Source organism: Camelus bactrianus, chromosome 21, assembly GCF_048773025.1.
Source record: "Camelus bactrianus isolate YW-2024 breed Bactrian camel chromosome 21, ASM4877302v1, whole genome shotgun sequence".
Lineage (NCBI taxonomy): Eukaryota > Metazoa > Chordata > Mammalia > Artiodactyla > Camelidae > Camelus > Camelus bactrianus.
In genome coordinates, this window is record NC_133559.1 from 1,563,936 (window position 1) to 1,591,745 (window position 27,810).

The window sequence follows — 27,810 nt, forward strand, 5'->3', positions numbered from 1 at the left end:
TGAGCTGTCAGCCCCGCAGGTCTCAGCGCCTGGAGGGGCGCTCAGCTCTACCCCAGTCTCTGGGGGTCACAGGGAGGTGAGGGGCTTGGGGAAGTTGTAGGTACCAAGCCCCAGGGCCAAAATCCAAGCATCTAAATGTTCATAAATCGGGGCTTTTGGTCTTTTCTCTGCAAAGACAGGATCTTACTCGGCACACAGTTGTAAAGCCTGTGGTCTTTCCTTCAGCCTCACATCAAGAACGCCCCAGAGGAGCCTTGGGCCGGGGAGGGCGCCTCTAGCCAGTCTCTGTGTCGGATAGAGATGTTCAGAAAGGGTCTGCGCGTGAAGAGTGACTCTGGAAACACAGAAGCAGCACGAAGCACCCCTTCCACGCGCACACACACGTCACACGCACAGGAAAACAGACCCTGGACAGATGCGGCCCGACTTTCTAACAGTGGACCCTTGGGTGGTGGGGCCTGGAGGCTGCATTTTTATCTGACTCTTTAATTTAGTGATAAAAGAAAGTAGAAGCACTGGGGGCAGCTAAGGGAAGATGAGGACAGGGCCGGAGGGGGTGGGGAGTCTTGTTCCAGCGTCTGGGACTGCACAGTCCCACCTCCCTCCCACCCACCAGCTGCCCCGCACTCAGGGTGGGCAATGCCAGGGCAGCCACCCGGTTTGCCCACACGTAGGGCTGGCTTGGCCTCACTCCCATCCCACCAGCACAGGGATGTGGAGAGACCAGGGGCCTGGCTGGCCTGAGGGAACAGCCAGCAGCCTGGGCAGGGCTGGGCCTGTCCTGGGAGCCAGGAGCCCCAGCGTGTGCTGTGACCGGAGGGCTGTCAGCTAGGCCATCAATGTATTGGTCAGCCTGGGCCAACTGCTGTAACAAACAGGCCCAAAGGAAAACGGTAATGGCTCAGATGCACCAGACGCTTATTTCTCATTCACGTCAAGCCCAAACCAGGCGTTCCTGAAACGGTGACCCGGCCACGGCCACAACGGACCTCACCCAGAGGCAGGACAGCCTTTACCTGCCTGTGTCTTCAGAGCTACTCAGAGCACCTGGGACGTGATCTTACAGAAACAAGCAAGCAAGCAAGCAAGCAAGCAAGCAATCTGATGACGCCTCTGGGGCTAACCACCCATCTCAGGACAGAGGAACCTATTAAGCCCGCCCCCAGAGGCACTCAGCAAAGCCCGGGGTGGGAAATGCCACAGGACAGACGACCGGCTGGCTTCTCTCAAACAAACTGCAAAGAAAGAGGCAGCAAGGGAACCTGTAGCTTAAGAAACCTGAGACATAGCCAGTTACAAGGTTATTTCAACTACAATGTCACTGCAGTTGAAGTAACAATAATACAATAATAATTATTATATAAGAATACAATAGTAATATAATATATATTATATGTTATATACAATATAATGTATAATAACTAATACAATATGATAATGCAACATTATTAATATAATATTAATACAAATTAATAGTAACACAGTATAGTTATGTAAGTAATAATGCCACAATAATATTCAAGTTGTATTAAAACTACAGTATTGTTTCAGTCCTGATGTAAATAAGTTAATTAACGCATGAGGCAGACAGCAGAATGAGAACCCTGGCTGCATTTTTAATAATATGAGGTATTAGATACTGGTGTTATTTATTTATTTTGTAGGTGGGATGATATGGAGGGTATGGGGTTTTAAGCACATTTTCTAAATAGAAGAAATATGACTCCTGGAATTTGCTTCAAAAGTACCCTTGAGGGGAGGGGAGGCTGAGTTCAGGTCAACCCCGGCTCCCAGGGCCACACTGGGTCTGGCGACCGGGGTGACGGTCCCAGAGCGGAGGGCCACTCGCCTCTGCTCCCTGACTCCCACCCGGCCGCAGCCACCCTGCACAGCCACGCTGGAGAGCACCAGCAGGGCGGGGAGGGGAGCAGCCTCGTTTCGCTTGTTTCCTCATTTCCCCAGGAAAATGCCTCCTCAGGGCAGTTTTCCAAACAGAGGGCAGTGACGGGTGCGCCCAAGTCAACAGGGAGCAGCTGCCAGGTGGCCCGGGTCCCCGTGAAGGGGTGCCAGCTGCCTCACAGCTGGGGGGATGACGCGCGGTAAGGAGGCCCCGTCCAGGCCTGGGTGCGGGCAGCTCCCCGCCTTAAACCTGGACCTCATCTTAAACTGCATCCACAAAGACCCTACTTCCAGACAAGGTCACATCTGAGGTTCTGGGGGGACGTGAATTCGGGGGGCACTGTTCACCCCGCTGCAAGCCCCCGTGACGGGTCCTGGGCTGCACTCTCCGCATACGTGTCCCCTCACCAGCCCCGGGGGGGTGTCCCTATCCACGTGCGCTGGGGGAGACGCTGAGACCTGAGGTGCAGAGCGGGGCCTCTAGCACCTAAACTACCCTCCCCCTACCCAGGAGCCCAGGGCAGGGGGCAGGGCTCAAGGGACAGGGTGGGGGCGCCAGAGAGGCAACAGCAAGATGGAGAGTGACGGACCCTCCTGAGTCCCTGACATTCGTGTGAGTTCACGGGAGCTTGGCGGCACCTGAGGTTCAGGGAGGGGTCAGGGTTTCAAGCAGCCTCGCTGTCTCTTCCCTGAGGGACCCACGCCAGGGAGGGCTCTGCAGTAACTCCTCTAGAAGGCGAGCTCACCAGGGCCTTGGGGCAGGAGGGACCAGGTCTCCCTGGTGACAAGCATATTAGTCAAGTCTGTCCCCAGGGCGGCCCCACTGTCCCCCCGCCCCCCAGGACAGCACTGGGGGCCAAGGGCTGGGGTTAGGGGGGTTAGTGGAGAGCTGCCCCACTACCCTGTTCCCAAAGGGGTCCCTCCCTCGGTGCCAGCCAAACCCAGCCCAGAACTCTCCCGAGCACCATCCTCACGAGGTCCGCCCTGGAGCCCTGGGCAGCTCAGCCTCCCGGGGCGACTGCCTCCAGCTGACACATGCATCCCACAGGGCAGAGGACACAAATGTTTATTAAACACCCAAGTTGCCAACGGTTCTGAGGAGACGTGCAGATGGCCAACACGCACAGGAAAAGATGCCCCAAGTCACCAGGCATCAGGGAAACGCCAACCAAAACCACAAGGAGACCTGCTCTGCACCACTGCGCAGCTCGTGTCAGAGACACACAGCAACGCGTGTCGGCCAGGATGCTAAGAAACCAGACCCTTGTACAAGGGGGCCGACTGCGGGAGACAGTGGCTGTTTCTCAGCAATTCCCCTACGAGGTGTCTACCCAAGAGAACTGAAAACATACACCCACTCAAAAATCTGCACAGGAGAGTTCACAGCAGTGCTATTTGTAATAAACAAAAAGTAGAAACCAGCCTAGTGTCCATCAACTCGTGACTAGACAGACGAAATGTAGTCTAGCCACACGATGGAATATTGCTCGGCCGTGAAAAGGGATGATGCCCCGACACAGGCTACAGCAGAGATGAACCTGGACAACACAGTACTGAGTCAGAGACCCAGACACAGGAGACCACGTTTCGTGTGATTCCACTTATGTCAAGTGTCCAGAAGAGGCAACGCCACAGACAGGATGTGCACTCGTGGCTGCCAGGGGCTGGGAGAGGCCGCTGATGGGTACAGGGTTTTGTCTGGGGTGGTGGGGATATTCTGGAAGTAGACAGTGGTGATGGGTGCACAACTCTAAATACACTAGAAACCACTAAACTGTGCACTTTAAAAGCGTGATGTTTATGGTCTCAATAAAAAGTAAAGCGGCTGAGACACCATCCACTCCGACGGGAGGAAACGGGTCAGCACGGCTCCCTTCTGGAGCCTGGACAGCGTTTGCTTCCCGGCGTCCCCCGTTGGAGACCACCCCTCCCCAACCCCGTGCCCCAGGGAGCTGTCAAGGTGTCTGTACTTGGACCAACCCCCTCACATTTGAGGGGTCACATCACGTGACCCAGCCTGGTGAATCAGGGAATTCCACCCATCATGGGCAGTGAGTGGGCAGGTGACTCCAGCAGAGCCAATCCGAGCCTTTCCAGATGGTCACTATACGGGAGCTGGGCAAAACCAGCCCCTGCTTCCCACCAGGATCAAGAACTAACAGGATTCTGGGAATGCAGACCTGGTGGTCTTTCCCACCATGTGCAGGGAACCTGCTGGAGGATGAAATTAACACACAGAGGGAAGCACAACCGCCAGATAGAGCTCTGATGTTAGCTGAACCCCTGGATCCAGCTGTGCCTGAAGTCACCTCAGAGAATGAGAGCCAATACAGCCCTTTTTTGCCTAAGCTAATCTGAATTATGATTCCATTGCTTGCAACAGGGTCCTGGTTAATACAGCCAAGTCACACTTTACACGGACTTCAGTTTCGCCAAAAAGCTTGAGTGGTCAAAACGACTCTTCCAAATCCCCACAGTGTAGTTAAACACGTAGGGGCTCTATTATGCAAAATACATAGGTCTTCAAACTACATCCCGAGAGGTGCTGACGTGTGAGGTGTCCCCACTCCCCACCTCGTTCTGTTCCTCCCTGCCTGTGTCTCCCTCCTGCCTCACTGCTGGTAGGACTGGAGCTGTAACTTGAGTGCTCACATGGTGTGACTTCTCTGTGCACCAGGCAGACTGGGAGAGGATGAGCCCTGCCTGGCAGAGCCCATTAATGGGTCTCAGGAGAGGCAAAGGGAGGCCAGGGGCAGAATCTGGGGTGGCAGGTAGTTTCTCACGGAGAACAGTCATGGTCAGAGAAAGCTGAAGCTAAAGAAAGCCATGTCCCCGTGCGCTCGAGGCACAACCCACGAGCACACAGAACCCGAGAACGAAAGACACTTTGTGGGTGGAGAGGAGAGCAGTAAGTTCTGCTCCAAGCCGTCTGAAGGGCAGGCCTGACTCCGGAGGCAGGAGCTGAATTCCCAGGAGTTGAAGCAGCAGGAGAAAGGCACTCATGACCCGGGAGCAGCCAGCCATGGGGCAGCTGTGCAGAGTGCAGTGGGCTGGACGGTGACCCCCAAGTCCACACCCACTGGGAACCTCAAAGTGTGACCTTATTTGGAATAGGGTCTTTGCTGGTGTAACTGAGATCAGGTCGCACTGGATGAGGGCGGCCCTTCGTCCAGTGACATGTCCGTAGAGGAAGAAAGGACACAGACCACAGAGGCAGGGACTGGAGACTTGCAACCACCAGCCAGGGATGCCTGGAGCCCCCAGAAGCTGGAGAGGCAGGAAGGGCCCTCCCCTGGAGCTTCCGGAGGGAGTGTGGTCCTGCCCACACCCTGACTTTGGACTTCTGGCCCCAGGACCGTGGGAGAACACGTCCGTGGTCACCCAGTCTGTCGTGCTTCGACATGGCCACCCCTGGACACTTACACATGAAGGGCCAGGAGCATTCCTCAAAAGGACCGATGGTCCAGCACGGCTGGAGCCTGCGGGGTGTGCAGACAAGCACAGTGACCCCCACCGAAGGCTGTACCGGTCAGCCACGCCAACAACAACACTGTACTGCCAAAAAGGAGGTGCCTCAAAATAGTCATTTGTTCTTGCTCGGGCATCTTCCCAAGGGCCTCAGACCCCCAGGGATGGGGGCTCCCAAGGCTGTCATGGCGCTGGCAGAGGTACAAGAAGGATGCGCAAACACGCAAAGCCTCCCAGGGCCCAAGCCGGGACTGCCACACCACTCCCGCCCGGCCCCACTGACCGAACAGCGCCCACAGCTGAGCCTCGGGGGAAGGGGCCATGAAGTAAGGTGGCCGAGGGCGTGGGGTGGCAGAGTCAGGGGATGAGGAGCAAACATGCCACATGCCACCTGCCACACATGCCTGCCGGTCCCAGGCTGACGGAATCGACCTTCGAGGAGACCACTCTTCTCAGGTCTGGCCAGGGCGTACGGGGCCATCCCTGCACCTAGTAAGCTGTTTTCACTCAAGTGGGGAAACTGAGGCTCGGGGGCTGCCAAGGAGTCCAGGGCAGGGGAGCCCTCCCTACGCCTCCCCCGGCCTGCTCTAGCACGCCAGGGGCAAGACCGCCGGGGGCCCGGCTTTCCCGACGCGTCACTCTTCACATTGACGCCCTTGCACTCGCTCCCCTCGATCCACTTCACGGGGCCGAAGTCGAAGGTGAGGAATTTGCGCACCTTGCCTAAGGACACAGCGCCACGCCAGCAGAATCACTATTTCTCTCAAAGCTGGAAAAGAAACAGGCTCCAGCTCCAGCAGGATGGTTTGTGCTCAGATTTAGAGGAAACATTCCTGCAGTCACCGGCCTAGGGACAGGTCGCCAAGACCATTTTGGCGTCCTGTTCTCCAGGGCTTTGTAGAAGGCAGCGGCTTCTCTTGTGAGGGGATGAGTTCAAGGGGAGGCCGGTTGACGGCCAAGAACCCCCGGGGCCAGGGCCCTCCTGGACGCAGCCGGCACAGAGCCCGTGCCACACACGGTGCCTCCCTGCGGCCGGCGGGAACGCCGCCCAGGGGTGAGTCAGAGGCCGCGCGCCCTGCCTGACCCGTGGCACAGAGCAGGCGGGCGCTGAGCCTAACCCCACCTGGCGGCCGATCCCCGACCCCACGCACGAGGCCCGGGGGTGACAGAGGCGAGGGCAGGCGCTCGCACCTCAGGCCGACACCTGCCAGGCCCCGGGACACACCTTAGAGACGCCAGACACAGGCCCCAGAACGCTCCAGGTGCGGGGGCGGAGCCCGAGCCTGTGCGCATGCAAGGCCCCAGAGGCAGCAGCCTCCCCCTGCAGGGAGCCCTCAGGCTGGTCCCGGACCTGGTCACTCTCAGGATCTGGCTCCCCGCCCCGCAGTCTCTCCTGCTCCTTTTACCTTTTTTAAATGTCAGGAGGCCAGAGCCAGGACAGATGGCTGTCGCCCACCAGAAGGCCTCTCCTGGCGTGTGGCCGGCTCTCCCCCGGTGGCAGGAAGCTGCATGTACCCTGCACAGAGAGCCCAACGCCGCAGGCCTGGAAGCATGCTGCAGGGCAGGCGGCTGGGGGTGAGGAGGGGATGGGCATGCCCACTCTAGAAGGGGGACACCGGGTAACATACCCCAGCCCCTGCCAGATCCGGGAGCATGTGGGTTTCCCACGGAGCTGGAGCACTTCACCACATACTCAGTGGCTTAAAACCACACACGCTTACTGTCTCATGGTGCTGGAGGGCAGAAGCCCAAATAAATCTTCTCATGGGGCTGAAATTGAGGTGTCATGGGGCTGGTTCCTTCTGGAGGCTCCAGGGGAGAAGCTGTTTCCTGCCTTTTCCAGTGTCTGGAGGTGCCCACATCCCTTGGCTCGCGGCCACATCCCTCCTACCTCTGCTTGCATCACCGCGTCTGCTTCTGACCTCCTGCCCTCCTCTAATGAGGACCCTGTGGTGACACTGGGCCCCCCACCCAGATAACCCTGCACCATCCTCTCATCTCAGGATCCCCAACTTCATCAAATCTGCAAAGTCCCTTTCGCCGTGGAAGGTCACATACCCACAGGTGTCAGGGATTACGATGCGGACGTCTTCGGGGGCTGTTATCAACCTGCCGCAGGGAGAAACCCTTTGGGGACAAAGCAGTCACTCAAGGCCACCCCACCGCCTCCTCATGCAGCCCTCCCTCCCAGCCAGGGCAGACGGTGCAGCCTTTTGCCAGGCAATGTGGCAGCCGCTACCACAAACTAAATGCACGCGTGCCTCGGCCACGTCTCCCCTAGGAGGTGGTGGTGAGAAAGACCTGCGTCAGCAGCACGGCGGGGTGGTGTGGGGGTGGACAGGGACCGTCTTTGCAGCCTTGATCATAAGACCGAAAGACAGAACGTATCCAAAACATTAACAGAGTAAGGGCGGGACCAACACAGCGCATCCACGTTGTGGAATGTCATGCAGCTGCCAAGGAAACACATCCTGACACGGAAAGAGGTCCTTGAGGTAAGTGAGGGGGAGAGAAAACAAGCCTCAGAGCAAGTGGACAGGTGACGCCATTCCTTTCACAGGGAACCACGAAGGCGTGACACACGTACCTGCACGTGTGTTGAAAAAACCAGTTCCTCTAAGGAGATGGACAGCTCGTGGTGGGACGAGGTTGCTTTCCACCGGTCTGCCTTATTGCTCTAATATTTCTACAAGGATTTATTACTTGGACTTTTTAACAAGGACTGATACACTTTTATTTAAAAGCAATAATACCCCCCTCCCCACAATGTCATGTCCTTAAATACTTTCTTTCCCTTAAGATGGAAAGATGCCCCAGGCAGAGAGCCCCAGGCCATTTCCCAGCAGATATTCACCCTCCCCGCCTGGACCCACGCGGGGCTCACACACTGTGCACCTGCACCCGCAGCTCTGGGAACGGCCGGTGGAGAGCCATAACTCACAGGAGTGGAGAAGCCACGTGGAAAGTTCCAGGCAGACAGGCAGGTGGCCCCAGGGCTCCGCTGTCCAGATACTAGCTCAGGACCAGGGTAGAAAAAGCCACCTGGGATTTGGAGCCCCTCCCTGAGCAGGCCTCACCTGCAGTTTCACACCGAGCCCCTCCTGTCCCAGGGGCAGGGCTGTTCTTACCACTTCAAGGAAGCCAGCCAGCACCCCCATGCTCACAACTAGGGACCAAGAATCTGGTCCAGGTCCAAAGGAGCTGAGAGCAGGGGCAGGGCAGCAGACAGCACCCTAGACGTGAGTTCTAGCCCCACTCGGGCCACTGCCTGGCTCTGAGACTGGGCACTGCCCTTGGGGCACAGGGGCCTGGCTCTCTGCCCACAGAGCCCACCTTCCCGCCGTGCCAGCAGGGAGGACCCCATCCTTCAGAGGGCCTGCTTGCCTGGTGTGAGAACTCTGAGCACAGCCATCAATTAACCGTGTCTATCGTGGGTGCAGGAGGGAGGAACGGCTGTCCACGTGCCACGAATTTGTCATCTTCTACCTAAACGTCTGGTCAAGGTCCCTCCCAGCTCCACCGGCCCGCGATTCTGCTCACTCAGCAAAGCATCACAAGACGGGGACATCAGCTGACGGTCAGCGCACGGGCCAGTGGCCACAGCCCCACTGACTGCCATGACGACCCAGCCGGACTCCATGCACAGAAGCAGGTGCCCCATCTGCCCCAATTCCTGCCCGCACACCCGGCCCAGCCAGGGCTGGCCCAGCCAGGGCTGCCCCCCGGGGGGCGCAGAGATCCCCGAAAAGTACACTACCCTGCCTGCACCTCCTCACTCACCCTCGGCAAGGCAGTCACTCCCAGGAAGCAGAGCTGGCTCCAGGCTGCGGGTTTAGCGCCAGAGGAGCCAGGCCAAGAGGTAGGGGAGGCGACGTGAGCATCTGTTCCCACTACCCAGCCCCTCCCCATCTGGAAGGGCAAGTTCAAGAGCACACCTGGCCCCGCAGGGCCTGTGGCTGGGGGCAGGGAGTCCCCACCATCCTGGCGCTGTGCTGGCATCGCACAGACACAACGCAGGACCCCAGGGGGAGCCTACCTCCCCTCCTCCCGCCCCCATGGAGCAGGTGACCCACCGAGGCCACACGGCAAGCCTGGATCAGGACAGGACCAGGTCTGTGGGAGGTCAGCCTGGCCCCGAGACAGAGCCCATGGCTCCCTCCCCCATGAGCTTGGCCCAAAGACGCTGCCTGGACTCCAGAAGGTCCACCTGCACCCTTGAGAATCCATGGGCTCCAAGGAGCAAGAGGAAACCCGCAGTCCTCTCGGAAGGACAACGGAGCTGCGACAACCCCTGCTCCTGTGAGCCTGGCCCAAGGTCCACTGCCCCACCGTGGCCACAGCTCCTGGTCCCAGAACCAAAGGAAGTGGCCGGGGCCCCTGACCACAAAAGAAGACGGGGCCTAAATTAGTCATCCGTTCAGTCAAAACACAGCTACTGCGCAGACACAGCGCCAGGATCCAACCAAGAGCGAGACCCCCGCCAAGGCCCCGCCCGGCAGAGACTATGCTCCAACAGCGCGACTTAAACTCCCCTCCGCTCAGCTCGCTTGACAGCCTTGCAAAGCCCTTCACATCTCTTCACAGCCAGGTTCACCTGAGATAAGTCACGGAGGAGGAAAGAGAGGTCCCAGCAGAAGGACCGCCACGATCCCTGCGTGACTCTCGGGGTCTGCAGATCAGAGGAGTCCTGGGTCTCACACAGACCCGCACCCTTCCGCCGTGCCCTCGGCAGACCGCCAGTGGATCTCAGCACTCCTCCTGCAACACGTAGCCGCCTTCGCACGTGTGAACCCTCAGCCCAGGGTGCTCCTGACACGTCCCAGGGCCACCCGGGAGGAGGGGGTGTGAGGAGGGGAGGGACGGGGCAGACGGACCGCCGTCAGCCCTGTCCCATCCCCGCCTGGCTTCCACCAGCACCTCCTGGTCTCTGCCTGGCTCACACTCCTGGAGCCGTGACAGTCTGCGCGACAGAGGGCTCTGCTGCTGAACATTCAAGCATGACAACCTCCGGGCCTGGTGCTCCCTGTGCCTCTCACTTCTAGCTTGGTCTACCCCGAAGTGGAGGTAACAGGACCCCCCTTCCACAGAACCAGAGCTCCACGCCCCCGGGAAAGCCCGTGTACCTGCCCTCACAGCAGCTGCCCTCCAGGGAAGGCCCGGGCGCCGTGACCAGGACATGCCAAACCACCTCTCGCTGACTCACCCGGCTGGGGCCTGAGGACACAGCTCCCTGCCACCTGGCCGCATCCGGATCTTGGCTGTGACAGTGACCGGAGCCCGCCCGGGGCCAGCCGCTCCACAGCCCCACGCAGCTGCCGCGGCCGCTTTCACGCTCCCGTGGCGGGTGGTCCCTGGGGCTCCCCGGGCGAGGGCCAGCCCTCATCTGCTGGTGTCGCTCTCCAGGACCGCTGCCTCTGCTCCTCCTCTTTGCTCTAAGCCCATTGAGAAAACGCAGGACGTGCAGCTCCTGCTGCAGCCTGGAACATGCCCCACTCTCATCCCTCTCAGCGAGACTGTCCCTTCCCGCCTCCCAGGGCACCAGCACATTGCAAGGCTGGGATCACACCATGGATGTGCGGACACACCTCCCTCCCCGCAAGGTCAGAGGCGGGAGGGGAGGGGCCAGCTAGGCTCAGGGGACATCTGGGAGGGTGACAATGGCACACACCAGGCCTCCCAAGAGCTGAGTGCACTGCATGTCGCTCCGTCCCATCCTTCCACAGGGAACCCAGCCCAGAGAGGGTGAGCACCCTCCCCAGGCTGCTCAGCAATGACAGGCCCAGGCTGGATGCAGGTCTGCTGTCCCGGCAAGCTGGCACCTGACACAGAGCCAACGTCACTGAAGTCCCCAGGCCTTTGTGGCAGGCAGGCAGGTGCCATTACCTCTATCTCACAGGTGAGAGACTGGAAGCCCCTGCCCCAAATGGAGCCGGCTCTGAGCTCTGCCCACACCACCACCTCCACTGACTCCTTCCTGAAAACCAGTACCCCCAGTTTCTGTGGGATGTGTCAGAAAACTGGCCTGTGTCTCATGTCCTGAGGCCCAAGAAGGCCCCCTGATTGGACGCTAAAATAAAGTCAATTTGGGGGAAGACTAAATCTTTGTGCTTCTGCCCCACGAGGCCTCAAATCTTTGACGACACGGACCCCTGGCCCTGTACACTGCCTCGTGTCCACTGAGGTCAACAAGACAACCAAACACAAAAGGAAGACAAACTGATGAACTGCCGGAAGGAAGGAAACACGCCAAACGCCAACCAGAGTCTCTGGATGACACGTGAGCCCCACCCCGAGGCTGCCCTGCCGTCCATGTTCCGTGTTCCATTCATAACGGAAAAAGAAACTACAGAACCTAATTTGATCTCAACACACCAGCTGAGCAGTCATAAATGCCACTCCTATTTATTTTGGGGCCTGAGCACTTCCGGGGGAGCAGGAAGAGGAAGAGAGCAGTGCTGGGCCCTGACGTCCAGGCAGTGATTCTGTCTTGCTTTTAGCTTCTTGCAATGGGTTTTATTTCCCTCTGAGACCTCAGACGTGAGCGGCAGAGAGTCTGCCAACAAGCCACAGCCACTCTTTTTGTTCTTTCATTGTGGGTCAAAGGTCATTGAAAACCAGAATCAAGCGGGCTCAAGTCTTAGTGACCAGGCTGGGGAGGCCTGAGCCGTATCCGGCTGGGAGTCTCCCTGGGGTAATGCCAAGCCTGCCCCAGCCGGGAACACAGAATCATCCAGAACGACGCAGTGTCTGCCCTGCCAGGCGCCTCCTGCCCGGGCAGCCTGAGCATCTGAAGCAGCCTCAGACCCCCGTCCCAGGCCCCGCAACTCTCGGGGCAGATGCAAGGGCCCTGCTCTGACCCGGGAAAGGGGACAGATGGTTGGAAGCTCTGGGTGAACTCAAGTCAGGAGCTGCTCCTTTAGAGCCCAGGGGTGTGGCTGCTGGGGGCCCTGGCTTTCAACGGGCCCAGGAGTGTGGCTGCTGGGGGTCCTGGCTTTCAACGGGGCAGCTTCCTTCAACCTGCGGCAGGCTGTCCCTGGCCTCCCACAGCTGAAGGGCAGAACCAGGCTCACACGCTTACCTCTGCTGTTCCCAGGGCCCTCTTCTTCCAGCTCTGAAGCCCCCACCCCTGGACCAACAGACACCTCAAAATCCAACATGGCGCCCACCATGATCAACCCTCAATCCGCTGCTCAGGGCCCAGCAGCCCCACTGAACCCTGAACGTGGAAGTCCAGCATCTCATTCAGATCAGCCATTGGCCGACAGCACCCAGTCTTGCGTGAGCTGCCCCCAGGCCAGCATCCACAGCCAGTCTGTCCAGGGGGAGCCACCTCCTGGGCCTCGGGATGGGGTGGCCAGGGCAGCTTCCACCCTCCTCCACATCTCCGCAGCACTGGGCACTCAGGCCCACCTGGGAGCGTCACACCTCCCTCTCGACCAGTGGCCGTCCAGTGCACCTCACCAGCAGAATCCCCCACCACCTTTCTCCATCAGTATTTTACATTAAACACCAGCATATAAAACAGGTAAAAGAGAGGAGGGGAGGTTTGCTCTGTTTGAAGGGAGGTTATAAGATGCAGAACCTCCTCAGATCAACCATTTCCTTACTCCACCTCTCAGAACCTCTGAGGAACTGCAGGGTTCCACAGAGCAGAAGTCTGAGAAACACCAGTGTGGGCCTGAACCCGGGAAGCTCAATGGACCAGATCAGGCTGGTGAGCCAGACCAGCCCACCTCCCGCCCGGCGCCCCCTCGCCCTCCTACCTGGAGGCCGCTATCTCCGCCTTCTGCTTGGCGATGGTGGCCGCCCGCCCGGCCGCCTCCACGGCCCGGTCCACCTTCTCACGGATCTTGCTGGCGCGCAGCGGGATGAGGCTCTTGCGCCTGCCGCTCACAAGGACGTTCTGCTTGTACTTGCCCTCCTCCTTGGTGCCGTCGGGGAAGGCCATGCAGCCGTAGCCGTGCCGCCGGTTGCTGGCCCACTCGCCCTCGTACTTGAGCCCATCGGAGCGCTGGCTCACGCCGAAGCCCGAGCGCTTGTCGCTCTTCCACTCGCCCACGTAGGTCTCGGTGGTGGTGGCGTCGATGTCATCCTCGACGACCGACAGCTCGGCCTCCCCCTCGCCCAGGCTGATGGTGGAGTGGACGTCGCTGGCCGTGGAGCTGACCGTGCTCATGCCCGCCTCGCTGCGGAAGGAGCTCTGCTTGCTGCGCTGGCTGGCCAGGCTGCTCTTGGACTCGGACTTGCGCAGCTTCAGCCCGCTCAGCAGCGAGCGCCGGAACAGCCCCTTCTTCTTGCCCTTGAGGGCCTCGGAGTCGCTGTGGGCCACGAGCACGAAGCCGCCCCGGGACACGGCAGGGCTGCCGGCCACGGCGGCAGGGGCGTCGGGGTGCAGAGCGGCGCCGTTGGTGTGCTCGCTGCGCAGGGAGTTGATGGACGTCCTCAGGGGCGAGCGGATGACCGCCGCCATGCCGTAGGGGACGCTCTGCCGCACGCCGTAGCCTTGGCGCATGCCGCCGACCCACTGGCCCTGGTAGGTCCCTGCGGAGGCAAAGGAGAGGGTGAGCACGCGGGAGGGCGACGCGGCCGCTGGGACTCCTCATCTTGGGCAACTCAGCGAGGCCCACAGGAGGCAGACAGACTGCTGGCCCACGGGGTGGTTTTATGACTTCTGTCACAAGACACTTCCCTCCTGCTTCCCGCAGCTGAATTCTGTTCGCTCTCTTAGAGGCTGGAGGGGCAGGGGAGGTTGTAAGAGTCTCTGAAGCGGTCGGGAGGGACCTGCACAGCTCCCTAGGCATGTGGGCAGATGGGCCAAGCCAGAAAAGACAGGGGGTGGGGAGGGCAGGGAAGCGAAGCAGGAAGCAGCACATTCCAGGAGAACAGCTCCAAACAGGGATCGAGGGGCCCGTGAGCAGCAACTGCGAGGACACAGATCCAGGCTACAAGCTGGGTACTGACAAGGCTGCCTTGGGAGGCAGTAAGTTTTCCATAGCTGGAGGCATCCAAGAAGAGTTGGGAAGACCACTGAGCAGAGACACCTTAAAGGCACTAAAATTGGCAGACTTGCTATCTCTGAAGGAATCAAAAGTGAGGGTTCAGTGGTAGAGCGTGTGCTTAGCATGCACGAGGTCCTAGGTTTGATCCCCAGCACATCCATTAAAAAATTAATTAATTAAAAATAAACTTAATTATCTCCCCCCACACAAAAATAAAAATTAAACAAAAGGGGGGAGACTCAAGCAGATGCTTGCACATCCAGGTGCACAGCAGCATTACTCCCAACAGCCAACAAGAGGGCGAAGCAGACTGCAGGCCATCCACACAGTGATCGCTGTTCAGCCTTAAAAGAAAGGAAGGAAATTCTGCTACTTGCTACGCCATGGGTGAACCTGAGGACATTACCAGGTGAAATAAGCCGGTGACAGAAGGACAAACACTGTGTGCTTTCCCTCGGACAAGGTACCTAGAGGAGTCAAGGTCAGAGAGACAAAGTAGACGGCGGGGCCAGGGGCTGGGCCGGGGGATTACTGCTTCGTGGGTACAGAGCTCCTCCTTGGGGTGACAGAAAAGTCAAAAACAGACCGAGGTGATGGTTGCCTGACACTGTGAATGTGATTAATGCCACTGAACTGCGCACGTAAGGGGTGACATGGCAAGTTTTACGTTCAATCTTACCACAGCTTACATCTCACCACAACGAAAGAAAAAAAAACCAGTGGAACTGAGCTCACATTCTTGCTCAGCTTATTGGCTGTGCGACTTCAACAATGGGCCTAAATTTCTCATGCCACGTGGCTGTGCAAATTAAGTGACACTCAACATGGTACAGAGAGGGGCTCCCTGCCCCCTACCCTCCTCCCATCCCTGCCCCCAACCAAGCATTTCTCTGCCTCGGGCCACAGCGGCCTACGCTGGGCAGTGAGCACCTCCTCCCCCAGAAGGCTCCACACCTCAGGCCCTTTTGCACCCCCTCCCAGAGCCAGCCAACCTGGCTGTAAGCGGGGTTCAGTCATGGAGTGACAGGGGAGAAGGGGGTGGCGGATTCTGTGCCACTCAGCACCCCAGGGTGACCCACGCTGGGGCAGAGACCTGTGGCTTGCACCCAGGGTTGTGAGAGGGACCCTGGCTCTCAGTCCTGGATGGCTTCTCCCCTGCCTGGGTGGGTGGCCCGTGGGAAGGTGGCACTATAAGGCCAGACCTGCCTGCCAGGGCGGTGGCCCTCCTGTGGCCAGTTCTAGCTGGGAGAGGCTGCTGTCGCAGGGACCTCTCACCCCCAATCTCACCCCCAGCTGACTGCCACTTCCACTTGTGGGCTGGGGACAGGGCTGTCAGATGAAACGCAGGACACCCAGTTCAATCTGAATTTAACATGAAGAATAAGTAATTTTTAGAGACACATTACATGGGACATACTTAGAAATCAGATTTGTGGGAGACAGTGAGCTGTGAGTCTCTCTACTCCACCATCTTCTCCTAGAAATCAGATCGATTATCTGAAATTCAAATTTAACTGAGCATCCCATATGTTTATTTGCTGAATCCAGCACCCCGGCTGGGAACCCCCAAGATGTCACCCTGGGTTTCACAGGCAGCCCCCTTCCCAAAGCTGCGGATTCTCCCACATGAGGAGAATCAGCCCATCTCCCCCCCAGCACCCCTGCACCCCCTCAAGGGAGACTGGGCTTACAGAAAAGGACCCCCAGGAGCTCCACGCAGCCTGGTGGAGGCCCTTGAGTGCAGGGGTACGGGGAGGAGTCAGAAGTGGGACAGACCTGGGTCCGAATTCCAGCTCCACACTTCCTGGATCTGAGGCCTTGGGAATGTCTGCTTTAACCTCTCTGGGCCTCAGCTTCCTCACCTGCAAAATGGGGGAGGTGGCCGTGCAGATTAAACGTGCTAATCCATGTAAAGTGCTGGAAGGTTGTTAATGTTCAGTTAACAGCCACTATTATTAACCATCATCATCAAAACCTCGGAAATAAACAGCACTTCACCCCGCAGGTGAGGAAGCGGAGGCTCAGGGAGGGGCTGCCCCAGCCCAAAGGCAAACACGGCATGAAAGTTATGGAATTCAGACCCAGGGTCACCCTCCACCTGCACCCCGGCCCTGTGCCCAGCAGGCTCCTGCCACCCTCGTGACGCCCGACATCCTCAGGGGGCGGGCCGACCCCGCTCTGCAGGGTGAGCTCAGATGGGGGGGTGGTATCGGAGAGGTGCTGGGAAGCATGGGATCTACACACCATCCTGCAGGCTGGAGAGCGCCCCTCCCTTCGGTAATGCAGACGGGGACGCACAGAGCCTGTCGCAAAAGTGGAGACACAGGCAAATCTTAGCTTGTTCTGAGCAACGGAGTGGCTGGAGCAAGGACCGGGGGGGGGGGGGGGGGGCGGGGATCTGCGTTCCCGAGTTCTGCCCCCTGGTTTCCACGGGCCACACAGCCGTGCCCTGGCAGATCCGAGTGGCCAGGGCAAACCACAGCCTTGGAGTCTATTTCCACATCAGTGAGAAGAGGGGAACGGCTCCACACATGACTCCTGACTGCCGTGACTCTGGAGAGCCCTGGACGGATTAGCCGAGGCTGGAGGGGGTCAAAACTGTGTGCATGGGATGAGCCCAGACAAGGGCACAAGGTGAGGAAAGGAGCTGCATGGCCAGCCTTGCCACTAGATGCACACATCACCCCACGACCCGACCGACAGACCCAGAGACAGGAAGCAGACTGGCAGTTGCCCGGGACGGGGCGGGGGAATGACAGCTGATGGGGTCGGGGTTTCCTTTTGGGGGTGATGAAGAGGGCCTGAGATCAGAGAGAGGTGGGGGCTGCACAGCTCTGTGAATGTGCACGATCCCACTAAACTGTTCACTTTAAGACAATTTGGGGGAGGGTACAGCTCAGTGGTATACCCTCACTGCTCAATGGCGAAGGACTGAACAGAGCAAGAGAAAGAACATAGGCCCTTGGGCGAGGGGACGGCTTCTCCCAAAGGAGACTCCAGGCCAGCCTCCACCCCTTCACCCCTCACCCCTCACCCTCGTGGGGCCTCTGGGCCAAAGGCCTTTCTTCCCTCCCCTCTTTCTCTCCAGTTTGGGTTGACCAACAATGGATTAAATTCAAGGCCCTGAACCCCATGGTTGTTTGACTGAATCTGGCTGGTTATCTGCAAGACACTAAATCCAATGTTTAGCTTTGCACACAAGCAGCTTGTACGTGGAAAGGCAGAAGCCAGCACAGCCCAGTACAAAGGGAGTGGCCCTGACTGGTGCGTCCCTGTGGTGCTGGGGAGTCTGTCTGGGCTGGCGCAGCCCCCAGGACGGGGGCAACTCCCTGCCTGCATTTTGTACCCCACCTCAGCCCTACAGCTTGGCTGCCCCTCCCAGGAGGACACCCAGATGCAGAAGGAGTGTTGAGGGACAGCCCTGCTTCTTTCCAGGTAACTTCGGGAGGACAGGGGCACATGCTGGGGACCCTCCCACCCTCCACCACCTCACCTGCCCATCTCGACAAAGATAAAGGGCGGCCCACCTGTCTCCATCACCCAGAATCCAAAATCAGGATATGTGAGTGGGCCTCAGGTGAGGAAGCAGACCTCCCTAAACGTGGCCTGTGAGATGCCCAGTGGAGTGACCACGGCTCGCAGGGAGAGTGTGGGAGATGAGACCACCAGAGGGCCTCGCTTGGACAGAAGCGGTGTCCTCTGATCTCAGGGCGAGTTAAGACCCCTGAACTTCTGACCCAGCCAGATGGGCACGGCCAGAGCCCCTGCATTACTACCAAGCTGCCAGGTGACGCCAACACTGTGCTCAGGGATCCACTCTGACGTCGGCTGAGACCATCACTCCAGGCACACTGTGGGCACCAGTGCTGTCTGGTTCCGGAGACCACCAGGGCCGAATCCACACATCCCTCAGCCAGCTAAGATCTGGCCTCAACCCTCCGCTGGCCTCTCCGGCAGCATGGACTGTCGGCTCTTGCCCAGTTAAGTGTCTCACGAGGGCCCCGCGTGTCTGTCACACACTTTCATTCTTCTTCTGAAGCCCCCGCCCGCCCGCTGAACTTCTTCCCAAGGGTTCATCACAGAGCCTAAGGGACCAGGCTGGTGAAAACACGGCCTGCTGTACATCCAGGAGACGCCAGGTCAGCCCGGCCAGGCGAAACGGCCTCGAGGGTACACCCTGGACGTCAGCCCGGGGCGGGAGGGGATGGGACAAGTTCTTCCGGGAGGGGCACGGAACCCGCTGCCGACCTGGCTCAGGCCTCAGCCCTGCCCCGGGAGGGACACTCACCCTTGGCCCCTGACAGAGAGAGGCAGCAGGAAGGAGTCCCGCCCAGGGGACCTGCTGGGCATCCAGGGTGTGGGTGCAAGGGGACAGACACTCACTGTGAGGCCAGGGCTCCCTGTGCCCATAGGACGGAAGAGGGGAGTGAGGCTCGGAGGTGGGAGGGAGCTGCCCGACGTCGCCTGGGACGTGAATGCAGGTTGGGTTGATTCCCAAGCCTGTGGGGAGGGTCTCAGGCCTGGAGGGGGCTACACCACCCTTTCTCCCAGTCGACCGCACACATACCTACATGCCATGCCGATGCCACGGCCCCAGCCTGTCTTCTGTCCAGAAACCTTCCACCCACCTGGACTGACCTCCACTTGCTTGACCCGGCCTGGCCTGCCTCCTGTGGGGCCCATCCCCTCTGGTGGGCACAGCTGACTGGACCTCGGGTAGACTCTCCCCTTGGCCAGCATCTTCTTCCCCTGGGATGCTGGGACCCTAACGAAGGGATGCTACTGGACACCCGGCTGGGAGAGAGGAGCTCACGACTGCCACCCGCCCGAAGATGCAGAAAAGGAAACGGGCCACAGAGCAGCAGCCAGGCCCCTTCTCTCTGAGCAAGGACGAGGGGCTGCTCCCTGGGTTCTGACGTCCCTCCTTCCTTCCTTGAACCCATCTGTCACTTGACTGCTTTGAGCAGGCGTCCACCTAAGACGCCCCACAACAGACGCCTGGCCTCGGGGCCTGTTCTTCAAGCACTCCTGGGCCCCTTGCAGTTTCCGGGTCTGGGCACAGGTCTGACTCGGCTGTGAGAGCCCGTGCTGAGCGCGTCTCCCCAGGGAGTAACGGACAGCACCCACGAAGCTCCAGTCTCCCTCCCACAGACAGAACACCTGCGCTCCCACCCTCCTGCCGCATCTGCAGCAGCCTTCGTGCCTGGTGTGGGAGGGGGTGACGCTCGGAGGCCCCTCCACCCCGCGCCCAGTGCTGGCCGAGGCCCGAACGGGCCTGACCAGGGTGAGGACACACTGAGCAGTTGAGCGGCACCTCATTATTTCTCCTGCTTTGAGATTTAACCAGGACGTGGTTTCTGCAAAGTTTCTACAAACAGACTACCTTCCTCCAGAATTAAAACAGCCAGCACAGCAACTTCCCAGCCCAAGAACTGGCCCCAGAATCTCCAGGCTGGGCTGGAGTCTGAAATGGTTGGTGAAGAAACCGGCGCTTCCCAAACACCCCTGAAGATAAGGAGTCAGTCACCTGCTGTGTTTGTGTGTACACACATGAGTGTGTGTGTGTATGTGTGTGTACATAAAACCACAAACCCAGGACCCACCTCTGACCCACTGAATCAGGCCAGCCAGAGAGGACCAGGTGACCTGCACCTGTCAGCATCCCCAGGCGCTAGGGATGTGGGGAAGACCAGGAGGGGAAGTAGCTAGTGCAAGGTCGCCCAGCGCAGGAGCAGCAGGGCCAGGGCAGCATCACGACACACGTGAGCACGCTGTGCTCAGCACGGACCCCGGGCCTCTTTTCACCTTTTCTACATCAGTAATACTGGCTGCAACCAACCCAACACGTGAATGTTCCACAGTCACACAAATTACAAGCCAGTCCTCATTTCTGGAACAGTGGGTACAAAGATTAGCTCTGTTCTATTCATTCTTAGGATAATTTCCTAGAATGAAACTGCTTTGCCAAAAGAAAGATTTTTTTTTATCAGTCTTTTTGATAGATTGCCCTCAGAAGAGACTACTTAAGAGTGACCACCCTCCTCACATGCTCACCAACACCACGCAGCACCACTGGTAAAAGCCAGCTTTAGCTGGGCGCTCAGGGGTTACGGCTGCTGGGGTTTGCTACGGGACAAATGGTGCTCCTCCAAAATCCACACGTTGATGTCTTCCCCCCAGCACTTCAGATCACAGCCCTACTTGAGGCAATCTTTAGAGAGATGACGAGGTTAAATTGGGCCATTAGGCAACAGGCATGCGAACAAATGCCCAGCATCACACGTCGCCAGGGAAATGCATGTCCTGACCACTCACGTGGAATCCAAAACCAGTGACACAGGTGACCTCATCTACAAAACAGAAACAGACTCTCAGACGTAGAGAACGAACTTAGGGTTACCGGCGGGAAAGAGGGCGGGGAGGGATAAACTGGGAGTTTGAGATTTGTAGACACTAAGCATGATACATAAAGTAAACAGCAAGTTCATATTGTGCAGCCCAGGGAACCATATTCAGTATCTCGAAGTGATGTATAAGGAAAAAGAGTGTGAAAAGGAATGTGCACACACACGTATGGCTGAAACATTATGCTGTACACCAGAAATTAACAAAACATTGTAAAATGACTACGCTTGAACTAAAAAAAATTTTTTAATTAAAAGCACCATAAACAATAAAAAAGACCACACCGAACCAGGTACCACCTCCCTCCCATTAGGATGGCTATCAAAAAACCAAAAAAACCCAAAACAGAAGAACAAGCATTGGTGAAGAGGTAGAGAAACTGGCAGCCTGTGCGCTGCGTGTAAACGGCGCAGCCGCTGTGAGAACCAGTGTAGGCAATAAGAACTAAAACTCAGACCAGGCCCAGAGAAAAGACAAAGCCAGGTGCTGAGCGCATACGAACAGTGAGTTAAAAAGAGAACCTTCTCCCCTCCAGCAGGACACAGGAAGCTTCTGGAACAACAGAACCAGAAAACCACACCCCAGGGGACCCAGGCCAGTGAGGAGGCTGGGGTGAGGCATGGGACCAGGCTCAGGGCTGTCAGGAGGAACGGAGACCCTGCCCACTTCCCTGGCCCACCCAGGGGCTGGCAGCTGGAATGACTATGTCCAGGCAGCAGGGGAGAATTCTCCTGGGGAAGCTGGATCGGAGCCAGCAGTGAAGATGGCCACGCATAGAACCGCCCATCAGCATTTTGGTGCCTGACTTTGGTATGTCTACAGCCAGGGGCCGTCTGACACCTGGAGAAAGCCAACAGACAAGTGGGACCAAAACATGCAAACACACGGGGGGGAAAACAGAAGGGAGTCATGAAAAGTCGCAGGGTGTGGAAGACCTCTGGGAAGCCAAAATTAAATTACCCTCAGAGAGGTAAGAGACTGCATTGACAAAATGCGAATCAAATGCAATACAAAAGGAAAGATCAGAAGAAGAAAGAGCTTCTGGAAATTATAAGAGTGACGGCTGAAATAAAAATTTTGATAAATGAGTCGGAGGGCAGTCAAGGAAGTCTCCCAGAAACTAGAACAAAGCGATGAGGTGGGCAAAGTGGTGAGAAGAAGAGGAAGTCAGAGTCATCCAGGAGGCCCCAAGCCCGTATGTCAGGCGTTCCAGGAAGCAGTGAGGGAAAAGTGCCGGAGATACAACATGGGAAAGTGCTCCACAACTGAAGGGCGTGAGAGTCCAGGCTGAAGGGGCTCGCGGACTGCCTGCGCACAAAGGAAAAAGACTCATACCAAGTCATGGCACCGTGAGGCTTCAGAACCCCAGCAAGCCAAGATCGCAAAGCTCCCACAGAGAAGACAGATGTCACACGAAGGAAAGTCCGAACGGCATGAGTCTTCTCAGCAGCAGCACTGAGACCCAGACCTCAGTGGGAGACAGCCCCCACTCAGATTCTAAACAACAGTGACTTTCAATCTAGAACTCTACGCACAACTGATTCACCAAGTAATCAAGCCACAAAAACTGTGCCTTCCATGCATCTTTTCTCAGGAAGCCGCTGCCGGACGTACTCCACCAAAATGAGGGAGTAAACCATAGAAGAGGAAAGACATGGGCAGAGCCAACAAAAATAAGGCAAAGGGAATCTTCCTACACTGTTGGTAGGAATGCAATTCTCTGCAGCCTTTGGAAAACAGTATGGAGATTCCTTAAAAAACTAAAAATAGAGTTTCCATATGATCCAGCAATCCCACTCCTGAGCATATATCCAGAGAAAGCTCTAATTCGAAAAGATACATGCACCAAAACGTTCACAGTAGCACTATTCACAATAGCCAAGACACGGAAGCAACTTATATGTCCACTGACAGGTGAGTGGATAAAGATGTGTGTATATATATATATATACACACACAGACACACATATACATACAACGGAATACCACTCAGCCATAAAAAAGAATGAAATAATGCCATTTGCAGCAACATGGATGGATGTAGAGATGATCACACTAAATGAACTAAGCCCGGACAGAGAAAAACAAGCACCATATGATATCACTTATATATGGAATCTAAAAAAATGACAAATGAACTTATTTAACAAAACACAGAGAGACTCACAGACATAGAAAACAAACTATAGTTACCAAAGGAGAAAGTGGGGGAAGGACAAATTAGGAGTTTGGGATTTGCAGATATTGACTATGACATATACAATAGATAAACAAAGTCCTACTGTATGGCACAGGGAACTAAATTCAGTGTCTTGTAAGAACCTATAATGAAAAAGAACGTGAAAAAGAATTTATGTGTAACTGCATCATAACACTGTAACACCAGAAACTGACACTAGAAGTCAATAAAACTATACTTCAAAAAAAAATTTTTTTTAATGAAGCAAAGATTTCCAGGAAGAGAGTAGGAATGGGTGGGATTTCACATGTGTGTGTAAAAGCAACATGGGTTTGAGCTGTGTAGGTCCACATATACACAGGTTCTCCACAACCGTGGTTGGTTGAATCCACAGAGGCAGAACCACAGACGCTGGCAGTGGAACTGCACACACTGAGGCCTGACCATAAACTATACATGGACTTTGGAATGTGTGGAGGGTGGGAGCCCCTAACCACCTCCCCCCAGCACTGTTCAAGGGTCAACTGTATCTTCCAGAAAACAATGAAGAAAAAAATACAAACATAAAAAGTGTTTATGTGATGTATGTGTAGAGAATCTGGTGGATTTGTCCACGTGCAGAGCGGCACTGAGAGGCATTTTACTGAGCATTTGGAAGGTGGGTAAAGAATTACCCAATGAGTTAAAGAAAACTATGCATTTGGAAAAATGAGGCCGTCACTAACTCAAGTTGTGCATGAAAAGTCTGGCTTGGCTCAGCAGTAAGCAGTACTAATTGTCTCTGTTTTTTGATGTTCTTTTTTTTTTTTAATTTTTTGAGGGGAGGGAGGTAATTAGGTTTATTTATTTACTTTTTTTTTAAGCGGAGGTGCTGGAGTTTGAACTCAGGACTTCATGCATGCTAATAAGCACGCATGTGCTCTACCACTGAGCTATACCCTCCCCAAGTCTACTTAAGTCTTTTAATAACAAAAACTGACTACGGATTTAACAAAAGAATTGTGACAATGCTGGAATGATTAAGGAAGGGAGGAGGAAGAAGGTTCTAAGACTGAAAATCTTCACAACCAAAGTGACTGCAAACCAGGAGTCAGTGAGAGCACAGGTGTAGAAACCTGGAGGGGAGCGTCTGAGACGCAGCTGAAGGAGTTTAAAGGTAAAGTTCTGGGCAGCAGTGGGTGGAGGCATCAGGGTCCTGCTGATCTTGTTCGAGGCACTATTGTTTTCAGCACTAACTCTTCAGCTATGGGCACTTCATCTTGATAAAGACGAAAAGTTTAAGTGAGATGGGAGGAAAGACACCTTTATGAGAAAATCCGCACAGTAGTGATGTTACCCGCATCTCCAGCTGCAGAAACCAAGGCTCAGAGGGGATTCACGCCTCGTCGGGGCGGGGGTCCCAACGGGGGTGTCGAAGGGAAGCCCCGACCCTCACGGAAGAGGCTGGCCGGGTGGGTGCCCGGCCAGAGTATTTGGAAGGCTGGTGGGGAAAGCCAGAAAGGAGGCTCAAGGGGCAGGTCAGTGGCCTTCTCTGGGGGCCAGAGGGGATGGGCTTCCCTGAGGTGTCTGATGTGTCAGATTGGAAGCAAGAAAGGGACCATGAGGCCACAAGCATCACAGGCAGGTGTCAGCCATTCCTGCGCTCAGAACAGGGCACCAGCCAGGAAGCCACCCCAAGGCCAGGAGGGGTCAGACCCCCCGTAAACCAGCAAACACGGCCCCTGTGTTCCCCCTCATGCTGCCCAGAGGAGGGGAGATTCAGGCACAGCCGCCTCCCAGCCCAGGGAGGCGTGAGGAGCCATGCAGGTGTGCCTGCCTCCTCCATCCACCAACGCGTGTGTGGGTGGGGGCCTGGGGGCGGGCAGGACCAGGCTCAAGAGACCACCTCCTGCAGCATCCTCAGTCGCGCCCACTGGGCCAGCTTCATGCCAGCATTTTCACATCGCCCCTTCTGCTCTCCACATCTGTTCATCCCAGGAAGGTTTAATTTTTTTTTTTAAAGATTAGGCTTTATATATACATGCATATGTATAACTGAATGACTATGCTGTACACCCGAAACTAACACAACATTGTAAATCAACTATACTCTTCAATTTTAAAAAAAGGTTAGTCTTCACAGTAGTTTTAGGTTTATAGAGAAATTGAGTGTAGCTACAGAGACTTCCCATACACAAACACGCACGGTTTTCCCTGTCACCACACAGTAGCATGGTGCTGTCACTGATGAGCCAATACTGACACGTTCGTTACACATTAGGATGCAGTCCTGGGGCTGCACACTCTGTGATTCTGGACAGACATGGAAGGACACGTGTCCACCGTCACAGTGTCAGGCAGGGTACTTTCCCTGCCCTGAAAATCCCGTGTCCACCTATTCACCCTCCCTCCCCCAGCAACTACTGATCTACTATCTCAGCGGTTCTGCCTTTTCCCGAAAGTCAGAGTTGGACCCTGAGAGCACGGGGCCCTTGCAGGCCGGCCTCTTCCACTTCATAAGCAGCACTTAAGACCCCAGTCTTTTGTGGGCATGAACCACACCGTGTCAGCACCTCTGTTGTTTAAGCTTTGGCAATTATGAATAAAGGGAAGCTTATTTTCCACATCAGGAAAAAAAGGAAAGAGTGGGCCTAACCTCAGAAGAAGGGACAAGTCCCCCAGCCTGGCCACGTCTCTGCTTCCCTTCTGTGAAGGGGATGATGACAGCGGTCACCCATGGGCTGCCTGTGGGGAGGGAAGTGGACTCGTATTTGCAAAGCACCTGAGGATGGGCAGGGCATGTGGGCATGACGTCAGAGGCCTGGATGGTTTGCACCTGAGCGCACGGGCTTGGGCGCGTGATGCAGCGGGGCCGAGGCTGCTCTCAGGCAGCCAGCATCACCTGGGACCTTGATGAAATGCGGAGTCTTCGCTCCCCCAAGCCCACTGAGCAGAACTCTGGGGATGGGCGGACGGCCCGGGTTGTGACACCCTCCAGGTGACTCAGGTGCCTCTTGAGGTCAGGAACCCAGGTCCTCCCATTAGAATCACTGCAGAACCCTGAAATCAATCACTGACACCCAGTATACCCAGAGACACCATCTGTGGGTCTGAGGGGAGGCCCGGCCACTGAGGGTGTTAAAAGCTCGCAGGTGATTCTCATTTCAGGACCCTCAACCAATTTCTTGTGTCTGTTTTTTGAGGACCAGCGATCCTGTTGCTGAAAAGCTGCATTTCGGTCGAGCTCCCAGCTTCATCGCGGGCAGCAGCCTCCACTCCACCCTCTCCAGGGAGCCTGCGCCCGCACCGCCCGCTTCTGCCGGAGCAGCCCGGGGGACACACGCACCAACCAGGCCAGGGCCGCCGCCGAGGCCGGGCTGCGGCCCAGCGCTCGCGTTGAGATGGAGGACCTGGGCTCCGGCAGGTCTGCGTCCCTCGGAGGTGCGGCAGGAGCCAGGAGCTGCGGTCGCAGGAAACACCTGCAGCCCCAACGGAACGCAGGGGCTCCGCAGCACACAAGGCCAGCCTGGGCCCCGTGAGACCGCACCCTCCACCGCCGGGCCTCAGTTACCGGGTGGACACCTGTGCGGGGGGCTCCTGTTCCAGGCAGACAGGGTTCACGTCCACCTCCACCACTGCAGCTCGAGGCCGGGTGAGTCGCTTACCCTCGGCGTCCACATCTGTCAAATGGTGATAATCATAGCACCTAACACGCGGGGCTGCAGGGAAGACAGCGACGCGGGACCAGGACGGAGCGCAGCCCCAGGCAGAGAAGTCGGCCCCGACGCGCCTGCGAGCTCTTTCATCCTTACGGAGGCCCCGCCCCCACGGGGAGGGGTTGTTATAGCCCCGCCCCCAGGGACACGTTACATCCCACAAGGGCCCCGCCCCCAGGAGCCTGTTCTACCCCCTTGGAGCCTCCTGGACAGGTGCCTGATATATCCTCACGGAGACCCCCCCACCCCCGGGGCCGGCCACACCCCGGCAGGTCTCTGTCATCCCCTCATGGAGGTCCCCCTCCCCCGAGCCCGCCCTCTGAGAAGAGTGAGAGTCCTGCACGATCACTCTCCCAACGTCCTCAAGTGCGTAGAGCGATCGCTGCTCACTGCTCGGCTCCGAGAGCTTCCTCAAGGCCCCTCCCCACCTCCCCGCAACCCCGAGTCTCAGCTTCGTGGGGCATGCAGACACCCCTACTCTAAACAACTGTGCTTTCCCCTAACCACCATCTTCTCGGGACCTACCGAGAGCACAGGGAACAAAGAGCCTCCTGGACCTGAGGTTTATCGGGACGGAGACACTCCATGAAGGCCCCACGGCGGGGAGGACTGGAGTAGGGCTGGGGTGGAGGGAAAAGGGGCAGAACCGTGGTGGGACCACCTGCAGGAGGTAACCCTGAGGAGTTCCCAAGCCCAGCACAGACGGTGTGCTGGATAAATTAGAATTTTCTCCCAACACAGACTTCACCACGTCCAGGAATAGATCCCCAGGTGGGGGGGGGGGAGGTTAGGGGGGACTGGTAAGGATTTCTCAGCTTCCAGAAGACTCTTTTTTAAGAAGAAGCTGAGTGGAAATGTAAAATGGTACAGACACTTTGGGAAACAGTCTGGCAGCTCCTCAACTAAACAGAGTTACCGTGTGACCCAGCAATTCCACTCGGGGGTTTATACCCAAGAATGAAATGAATGAAGTGAAAACACATGTCCACACAAAAACTGAACATGAATGTTTCCAACAGCCCGAAGATTCCAAATGCCCATCCGTGGATGCCCAGATAGACCCCATGTGGTCCATCCAGATGCTGGAATATTATTCAGTCTTGATCTTCATGCAGCCTGTAGTCACATGACAACATGGATGAACTTTGAACACACGGCAGAGAGT

General features: G+C 56.9%; 1 protein-coding gene across 1 annotated transcript in view; it reads right to left on the reverse strand.

The window, feature by feature from the left end:
- JPH3 (junctophilin 3) overlaps positions 1 to 27,810 on the reverse strand; it is a 71,998-nt gene that overhangs the window by 31,342 nt on the left and 12,846 nt on the right. The window contains exon 2 of the mRNA XM_074349277.1: positions 13,131 to 13,908. Coding sequence (XP_074205378.1) covers positions 13,131 to 13,908 — 778 coding nt within the window. The remainder of the gene's footprint in view (positions 1 to 13,130; positions 13,909 to 27,810) is intronic.